Source organism: Podarcis raffonei, chromosome 2 (genome assembly GCF_027172205.1).
Source record: "Podarcis raffonei isolate rPodRaf1 chromosome 2, rPodRaf1.pri, whole genome shotgun sequence".
In the NCBI taxonomy this organism is placed as follows: domain Eukaryota; kingdom Metazoa; phylum Chordata; class Lepidosauria; order Squamata; family Lacertidae; genus Podarcis; species Podarcis raffonei.
The window spans coordinates 91,537,794-91,547,849 of NC_070603.1; the positions used below are offsets into that span (position 1 = coordinate 91,537,794).

Genomic DNA, 10,056 nt, shown 5'->3' on the forward strand with positions numbered 1-10,056 from the left:
CTCCAAATACTGAAGCACAACTTCGTATCAAAGAAGGAGGCTTGGTTTTGGGAATGCTTCAACGCAGCTGCAGGCCGGTGAGCCGCTGGGACTGGGCTTTAGCGCCCGCAGGGGAAATTCAATTTGGGAAAGGGGGAAAGCCAAGGGAGATGAGAGGGAGAGAGAGATACACGCGGAAGCAAAGCGTCGCAGCGACACACGTGCGCGCGCGGGGGCAGACACACGATGGTGACATCCTTTAATCTCGCTTCCTCCGCCCATCTTTCACCCTTTGCTGTCCTAGGATTTCTTAGGATGATTCTGCTGCTGAAATTGACGAGACAGACAGAGAAACTGACTGTTCTTCGTTATTCCTATTTCAAGGCGTTCAGACGGTTGAGCATGGGGGATGCAGCGGTGCACCTCTTTTGCAAAACGCATCTTCAGTCACCCCCGTTTCTGGTTTGAATACTGCCTACTTTGTCAAACAAATATTGGACCCAAACTGGTACACCAGCAGAAAAATAATCGAGCGAAGTTCAGCTCCCCCTCCCCGCTCCAATTTATAAAGACGAGGCTTTAAACTAGAACGCAAATAAATGAAAATGAAATAAGCTTCTTTCTCGTATTAACCAGCAAGGCTATTCCCTCCAGCCCCAAAGCCGAAAAGTGGCGGCTTGCTTCCTCGCCGTTTCGTGGAAACTGCCCCCTCCTCACCCAACAGCTCGCCTCTTTCTAGCACTGAACCGAGAGCTTGGCGGGGAACCGGTTGCCTTTAGCCAAGCCATATTTCACTCTAATGCAAACCCATTGAAATCATCGCCTTGCGTCTCCCCCCTCCGTCGTCTTGATTCAGTGATTGATTCTTGAAAATGGGATCATAAATCCAGAGAGTGTCAGGAGAAAAATCCCGAGGATACGTGCTGGAAGGGAGGGCGCCTCTGATTTCCAAGGAGGGAAGAGGCGGCTGGGAAAAGAGAGATGGGAGCGCTGGGAAAGGCAAAGAGCAGAGCAGCAAACTCCCCGGGGGATGGGAGCGTGTGAACTGCCTGCAGGAGGGAAGTGGGATGGGGTGGATTATCTAACGCTGGGCATCCTGGTCCTAAGGAAGCCCTCGAGTCTAGTGATCCTACAGCACAGTGCCAAATTGGTTGGTTTCCATTGCTGGGGCTGCTCTCTGCCATGCCCGCGGCTGGCGCTCTCCTTCAGCACCACTCCCTGCCAGCCCGCGTGCCAGGGCTCTCTGGCCATTTCTGGCGCCAACAACCTGATGCTGGAGCCTCCGCGGAGCGCCCTACCTGGAAGAGCCTCAAGATGTTGGCCACCATGATGGAGACGGAGCTGCCCGACGCCCCGATGACGCCCACCACTTTCTCCGGCTTGACGAAGACCGGCGGCTCCCCGTTGGTGCACCTCACGTCGGAGGTGTCCTTCTGGATGAGCGCCTGCACGAAGGTGAGCGACTGCTCCAGCGCGTACGTATCCCTGGAGCAGGTGTCCAAGATCCTGGCGCCCAGGGTGACGTTGGGCAGGAGCTCGGGGTCGCTGTTGATCTGGTCCAGGGCGTAGAGCATGGCCTCCAGGCGGTGGATGCCGTTCTCCTTCTTGATGTCCCCGCACGGCACGCCGGTGGGGCCCTTGGCGTGGACGGGGAAGAGGCCGCCCAGGGTGATGTCTCCCTCCAGGCGGATGGAGTGCGGGGCGTACATCTCCTGGCCTTGCGCCACCGCCGACAACAGGAACTCCAGCAGGCACCAGGGCAACTTCATCAAAGTCAGCAGCTGCCACAGCCTCCCCGGCTGGAGCATGGTGGGCACCCAGGCTACCACGAGCAGGAAGGAGGGAACGCCGCTGTTCCAGCAGCCGCCAACCAGCCAGCCAGGGGTCCGGGCGCCTCCTGCCGCAAGCGAGAGAGGATTCCCCCGAGGGGCGGGCAGGGGATGGTTCGGTGGGGCGGGGAGGTCCAGCTCCTGGCTATTGCCGTAGGCGCTTCCTCCCGGACGCGCTCGCCTGCCTGCCTGCCTGCCTTCCTCGGCTCGCTACTGGGCGAAGGGGAGGTTGGGCTGCCGCTTTAAATGCTCGGTCGGCTCCTCTCCGCCTCCCGCTCGCGCTCTGCCCACCTCCTTCTCCTCCTCCTGCTCCCAGGCTTGCCTGCCTGCCTGCTCTCCCTGCGCGTCATTACGCAGAGATGCGGGAGGAGCGGAGAGAACCGCCGGCGAGGCGGAGACGGCTGCGGGAAGAAGGGATGGCGAGCCTCTTGCAAACCGGGGCTGTTCTATGCACGGCGGAGGCAGGCGACGTCCCCAGCCTGCCTTAGAGTGTCTTCTCTTCGGGTCTTTTCTGTTGCCTTTTCAAATAGTTTTCCCGCTGCTGTCCATCGGCTTATTCTCTGCTGCTTCAAAAGAAGACCCACCTGTTACCATCTGCTGAACCGATTCGGGTCCCCTGATACTGAGATTCGGGCACGGTGTACCTTGCGTTGATTTCGAAGAAGGAAAGCACATTCTTCTAATAGATTGTGAACTTTCTGGGACAGGGATGCTCTTTCCGCTGTTCAGCACCTTGGAGAGAAGAGGGCTAACTTTGGCTTCTGGGATTTTTCTTGTGTTTTACTAGAACTACTAGAAGTATCAACTACTGTAGTGCCGGTTGCAGAAGGTATCCACTTAGATTTGAACAACATTGTTTCTCTGAGCAGCTGCCAGGCGTGCGGTTTGGTTTTAAGCACCAGGACAGAACTCAATTTACAATCGCTGTAAAAAGAAAAAGAAAAAAATCTGGCAATTCCAAATTTTCTTCACCATTCTAACTGGGGTGGGTGCTGGGTAAGTAATTTTGTTGCTAATATCCTCTACCAATACAGCTGGCCTGTTTAAAACTGTCGATTATAGAGCTTCTGGAGTTCCAAAGCAGAGCAGCAGGAGACAGGATAGAAACGGGAGAAACAAGACAAGCAAACTATTTTCTAGCGTAACTTGAATCAATTCAATATATTATTTAACCCAATGATGCCCAGCCACACAATTGGTTTCCAATGTCAGGGCTCAGGTCCTTTATCTGTGCACAATTCATTTCCTTTTTCAACTACTCTCCATCTCTTAGGATACTAGAGTGCCTTACAAAGTAATTAAAACAAAATACGTTATATAGAATGGTCATTTATTCTCTCGTGACTTTGGCAATGTGCAGAGTACTTCCTAAGTCACTTGAGCCCCCCACCAGAAATTTCAGTAGGACCTACACTTGATCAAGAGTGCATAGGATTGATAATTAATTCCAGCCTGTGGGATGGGGCAGGTAGGGAAATCAGCTGAAGTCACCACCAATCTGTTCATTTGCCCTGTGTGTGGATGGCACTGTCAGAAGAGGAATCAAAATGAATGTTATGTAAACTAGTGCACTATCTTTCCCTTTTTTGTTTCCCTTCAGTGTTGCTAGAATTCTGAGATCTTTCACAATTTAGGGAAGGCGACTTCAGTACACTTATAGCCTTTTGGAATCTAGATGTGAAGCGAACTTGTGCCCAATCACACACACTCTGCCCTTTCCCCCCTGGATATCCAAGCACCAATGCAGATATCTGCAAAGGAAAAGGCTTTGCATGAACAGCTTCCACATGACTGCAAACTTGTGACACATGATTCAGGAGGTGTGAAAACTGCATCTAGCTTCCCTTTTACAGACATCCAGGCAGTGGGGCTTGGGACATTTCCTCTCTGTCACCTCTTTTCCAGACTTAGCATAGTCAACTCCATCAATCATTCTTCTGGAAACCAAGTCTGAGACTGAGAGGATATATGATAGCCATATTCTAGTACCAGAAGGGCTGTCACACGGTGGAACAGGCTTGTTTTCTTCTGCTCCAGAGAGTAGGACCCAAACCAATGGATTCAACTTAAAAGAAAGGAGATTCTGACTAAACATTAGGAGGAACTTTCTGATAGCAAGAGCTGTTCAATAGTGGAATGTACTCCCTTGGAAGGTGGTGGACTCTCCTTCCTTGGAGCTTTTTGAGCAGAGGTTGGATGGCCATCTGTCATGGATGCTTTAGTTGAGAGTCCTGCATTGCAGAGGGTTGGACTAGATAACCCTCAGGAATCCCTTCCAACTCTACAATTCTATGATTCTATGAAATTCAAAGTGGCTAAGTACGCTTCTTTTTCATGATTGAGGTACATGGAAAAAATACAGTTGGGATGGAGTGTATTCTGCACAGTTATATACCCGCTGGCAAACTCCCTTGTTTTAGCTGCAAGGCAGAAGTCAAAGTGGTGTGTTAGATTAGTTGCATTCAGTGTATTGGACTTCAGCAAGGACAGCATCTCAGATCAGACATCTTGATCTTTCTAGATTCAGCCAAATTTTATCCTGTAACATTAAGATTTCATGGTAGAAGTAGGCTAGCAGATGTGGCTGATCAAATTATAAGTGGTTCTAGCTGATTAACTCTTGATTGAGTTTTTCAAAGCACCCTAAGGGATTTCAGCACATCTCCCATTAATTTGAAACACATATTTAGTGGAAAATTTGTGTTCAAATATGCTTAGACAGCTCTGAAAATCGAATTGTGCTGAAGACAAAGAGTAGGCATCAGGTACCTTTAGCAAGGAGCATAATGCTCTAGGACAGCCTTTCTCAACCTGTGGGTCCCCAGATGTTGTTGAACTACAACTCCCATCACCCCTAGTTAGCAAGGCCAGAGCTCAGGGATGATGGGAGTTGTAGTCCAACAACATCTGGGGACCCACAGGTTGAGAACCGCTGCTGTAGGACTAGGTTCTTCTTCTCAGCTGATACAAGCATGAGCTTCATTTTTTGTTTTTGTTTAAAATAGGGCTTTACTACATATGCAGTATGTTTTGGTTGCACCTCAGCCAATAAGACTAAAAAAAGAATTTCCAGCTAGATCAAACTAAGGACAGGTCTGCTCCAGCATTTCCCTGGCTAATCGGAAACTCCCCGAGGCAAAGCATGAAGCTAGAACCCTTCACCATTCTATGTCTCTGGCATATTGGAGGTACCCATTTTGAAGTTCCATTTAGCTATCATGACTAACAGCTATTGATAGACCTGTCATCCGCACTGGATCTAAATCTCAACTTGTTTTGTGATGGGCTGGCCACCCTGATGCTTTCCTGTTGCTGTTGCCTTCTTCCTTTTTCACGTCTCCTCCCTTCCCTCTCACATGGAGGTAATTTTGAAAGACTGGGTTAGCTTTCATTAGGCTGTTCAGAGCTGCCTAGAATTGTGATAGATGTAGTTCCTTTCCCATGGTTTTTTACATCCTTAGTGGGACATACACCTCATCCCCATTCAAGACTCAGCACTATCATTAGTCCAGGAGTAGCTGCCTTGGTAGGGCAGTCTCAACAGAGGCATTTCTGCTGCTTACAGGAATGATTACAGGCCTGACCCGGGGGTGGCAGAGAGAAGGCATGGTGGGGGCAATGGGAGCACTGTGCCTCTCCTCCACTGGGCTCCTGCGTGTGAGATTGCCACTGGCCCAGCATTGCCAAGCTGCAATTTTACTCAAGGGAACAGAATACAAACAGAGATACCTACAGCCCTACTGGCCCTGGTAAAGCAGTTGCCTGACCTTGGGGCAGCAGCACCATGCCTCTCTTCCACTGAGCTCTGGCGCACGAGACTGATGCTGGCCCAGCACAACCGGGCTACAGCTCAACTCCCAGGTCAAGGCCGACCTGGGGATAGCAGCATCAGATAGACAGAACGACAACACTGGGAGCACTGGGTCTCTCTGTCCCCGGGATCTGGCATGCAAGTGAGATCATGCCTGCAAGGCCAGCAATTCTGTTGGTTCCTGCAGAGGATGGGCCTGAGTTGCTAGTTCTGGCTAATCACTGGGGGCTGGGCTTTGGTGGTGGCAGTGGTGAGCCTCTCCTCTTGTGCTTGTTCTCCAGCAGCCACTTGGAGCTGCAAAAGGGAGGAGGCCAGCAGCAGAGGCCATGGAGAGGCTCATTTTAATGTATTTTTAATCTTCTGTTGGAAGCCACCCAGAGTTGCTGGGGAAATCCAGCCAGATGGGTGGGGTAGAAATAAATCATCATCATCATCATCATCATCATCATCATCATCCCCCTCCTCCTCCTCCCTGAGCTTGGCAGCAGTTCTGGAGGGGGAAAGCGGGACATTCCTGGGTCCAAATGGAAGCCAGCAATGCTTCCGTGAATCGAGGATGTCCTGGTAAAATGGGGGTGGTTTGAGGGTATGGGAGCAGGAGGAACAACTCAGGTATATACAATTCTAAGCCAAGTCTCTAAACAGCAAAGTAAGAGGGAGGAGTAAGGCGCTTGTGAGCATTTCAGAGTCTTCCAGTCCCATGAGCGTCACCAGGAAGGTGCAGGTGGGGGCAACTTCCCCCCTACATCAAGTAAATAAATAAAAATACATAACTAACTGCCCAGTTGTGCCACAGATAACTCGGTTCTGGGTCTCTTTAACATAAAGCTTGCCTCCCCTAAAATAAATCCTGGCTACGCCCCTGCTCAAAGCAGGGTGTGAAGGCTGCAGTCTATGTAGGCCCCACTCTGCAGAGTGAGCAGGAAAGCCCCTAAACCCAGTAGGGCTGCCTTAAATTTTAAAGTATGTGGAAAAAATAATATATATCACCATAAGCAATAAGACCATTAAATCCTGAGGGCTGCTGGACCAGCCTCTGGCTCCACAGTCTTGAGTTGCAGGTGTAGACCTCAGGCTGGCAGTGAAGCTGGTACGGAAAAATGGCTGCTGCATGAGGGAGGAAAACTGTCTCCCTCCTGTCTCTTGACAGCCTTCCCACCACACATTTAAAGCACTGTGATACCACTTTAGACAGAGAGAATTATGGGAGTGATAGTTTGTTAAGAGTGAGGAGATCCCTAATCCAGTCCTAGAGGTACAGTTGGCAGAGTGGTTCAAAAAGTGATCCCCTCTTCATGGGGAACTCTGGAAACTATGGCACTGTGAGGGGAATAGGGTCCTCCTAACAACTCTCCGCACCCTTCACAAGCTACAGCTCCCGTAATTATTTGAGGGAAGCCATGGTTGTTTGAAGTGGTATCATAGTGCTTGAAATGTCATCATTTCTCAGTCTCTCTCTTTCTCTCTTTCTCCTTAAAATTTCAGAACTGTCTCCCACCCTGAGACCAAACCTTTCCATTTTCTAGGGCACCACCAAAGGGCCTAAAATGGCTGTACTTGAGGCATTCCACAGAGGGCTTACACTGTCCAGGGTTCCATAGTGATTAATAGTCCTATGGCTCATGAGGAGGCCACACTCAGGTCAATGGGGCTTCCTCCTAGGCGAGTGTGCCCAGGATTGCAATCCAGCACGATGAAAATGAAACAGTTTCGGAACCATGTAGTTATTGTTTAAAATACAAATATTGTTAAACACAGCCACACACAACCACCACTGGAGAAGAAAAAATATTTGATGATAAAGATTTTGGTTCAGCGTCTTCGACCTCTTCTTTTTCTGTTTGTATGGAGGAATAATATTGCTTATCATCAGGTTGACACAATTGGGACATGGTGTCAAGTTAAGCAAAGGAAGCAAGGTTTCCTGGGATGGTGGCATAAACAGAGCTGTCCAGGTCAGATGGAAATGGAGGGAGGATGAGGCCAGAGATGTCACTGGAAATTTCTTGTGTGCTCCACTGACTGCTGCCCTCCTGAGGCCCACTGATGCTGAAACATACCTGTATCTTGCCCTGTTCCAGTCAAACAGCAAGCTACTGAGGCTCGTTTATCACCCCTCATTTGTCATTTCAACCCATTCAGTTGCTGCTCAGCTGAATGTGAATCTTCATCTCTGCCTGTCACAAAAGCATCCCAATAATTTGTCCATGCTGACTGTTGCCTCTCCATGTTTGCTCACAGAAGGTTGAAACAGTCAGACACTTACTACATTCATTGGCACTTTCCAAGTTTTCCAGTGCTAGTTCTGATCACATGGGGCACAGCAACTGGTGGGAAGTTCTCCTGGGCCGCCCAGCTAGAAATGAATGCCCGCTTCCATGCCCTTACACGCTTCACTTAATGTCATGCATTTCAGCAGAAATGGAATAGAAATCTCCTAGAAAGTCAGTCCTCTGTAGGCTCTAGCCTTGTGATGAGGTAATGTTCCCCATGCCCTCATCTTCCTCACATTTCATAGTAGCTGCATGTTTCATGATAACGATTTAAATAAAAACAGATTATTATTTTTTGCCAGCCATCCCTCAGTTATACTTACCGTGTAACCAGCTATCATCTTTAGCATGCAGCCACCATTTCATTGATGATAGTTTATTAAAATGTGAGTTTAGAACTATTGTGTGTGGGAGTTTTTTAATCAGTGAAATAACTATGTTAATTATGGGTATTTACATTCTACTCGTCAGACTGGGGAATTGCCTGCTGTGCTTTGCATTGTTTTGCATTGAATACATGTTCATGTGTTATTTATTTTGATATTATTGTGACTTGTTTTTGTTTTATATTGCAAAGCTTATCTCACCATGTGGCCAGATCCTACAGGCAGCCATTTCCCTCTGTGGTTAATGCTGCATGGAGGAAGAGGAGAGGGTGATTTTACAGCAGTGGACATACAGTTGTACAGCAACAGATATATCTGTTTCCTCCACAGTCTGGTCTTCTCCTTAGTGCTACTTGCCACCATCCTTACTGTTTATATTCATTTAATCTTATTTTTCGTCATTAATAAGATTTTGAGGCTGCTTTTCACCAGAGCCCCCAAAGCACTTTTCAGCAATAAGAATACAGATGAAAACCAATATAAAATCAAAGCAAACATTACAGAATGTGGAACGGAGAAACCTAAAACCCCATATACACCACTGAGAGATTATTGTAGCTAAGTGGTGCTGAAATTGACTAAATAAATAAATGTGCCAAGGTGCTGTCATTCACACTTTAAAATCACAAAAGCCACACTCACTTCCACAAGAAGAGAAGATGGCCTTAGATTTGTGCTACACTGCTATCCGATTGACGTTTACTCAGAAGTTGGTCCCATTGTGTTCAGTGAAACTTATGCCTAGGTAAGTGTGCACAGGACTGCAGCCAAAAGAAGAGGATTATACAAATTCATGGAAGGTAGGTCTATTGAAAGCCATGAGATTTCAAGGGGCAGTTTCAAAGGCAGTTGCTGGTAGGCAAATGACAGAGAGAGGCTATCAATTTCCTATCTTGCTTGAAGGATTCTTAAAAAGATTTGGCTGGCCAGTCCTGAAAACAAGCTGTAGTACCGGTTGGGATGAACCAGCTGGACTCTTCTTATCTTCTTGAGTAGTAGCTCATGATCACTGAAAGGAAGAAAACCGAGGCTGGGAGATAACGATCCCAAACCAGAGAGAGTTAGGGTGCCTAAAGTGGATTTGTGCATAGTCTTCATGCCATCCACCTATTGCCACATCAAAATGCCAGCCTGCTCTCTTTCTCTCCCTGGCCATGTAATATAGATTTCCGTGTTCGACATTGGTGAATGTGATATTGGGGTATGAGGAGAGCCAGTTCATGAATCACGAAGCCCTTTGTTCGAGCAGAGCTCAAAAACTGATTTGAATAGCAGATCGTCCACCAGCTTCAAAATCTATGAACGACAATGCTTTATTGTCAGGCATAGAAGAGGATGAAGGGATGGTAATGAGGTATCCGTCATATGAGAGACTCATTTTCTGTTTGTTCATTTTTAATCTTTTCATTTGATCCTTTGGATCCTTTTAGAAGAACATGTCAAGAGGCATCAAGTGACTCCAATTTTGCTTTTTAAAAAGGAAAAAAGAAGAAGGTTTGCTTATGCAGGAGTTTGAAAACTATTGTAATGCAAGGCTATTTTTTGTGTGGGATAAATATACGGCAAAGGCAGCAACTCCCAAGCCACTGAATACAGCATAAGCCCAGGGATTTTGGTGTGTCAGAGGATCTGCTTGGAATAATAGATTTTGAGGAGTGCTCTTGAATATAAAGAACTTCTATAAAGAGACACGAATTCAAATCCAATTAAGGCACAACCTTAGGCTTCAACTTGTTGCATGATTTTAGGCTTGTCATGTAGTTTGCCCTAGCACAATA

The 10,056-nt window shown here is 47.7% G+C and overlaps 1 protein-coding gene across 1 annotated transcript; it reads right to left on the reverse strand.

The window, feature by feature from the left end:
* Positions 1 to 241: 241 nt before the first annotated feature.
* Positions 242 to 2,124, reverse strand: LOC128408435 (metabotropic glutamate receptor 7-like). Its single transcript, XM_053378125.1, has one exon. It carries the CDS (start codon positions 1,785 to 1,787, stop codon positions 1,185 to 1,187), a length of 603 nt encoding a protein of 200 aa, XP_053234100.1. The 5' UTR covers positions 1,788 to 2,124; the 3' UTR covers positions 242 to 1,184.
* Between the last annotated feature and the right edge of the window lie 7,932 nt (positions 2,125 to 10,056).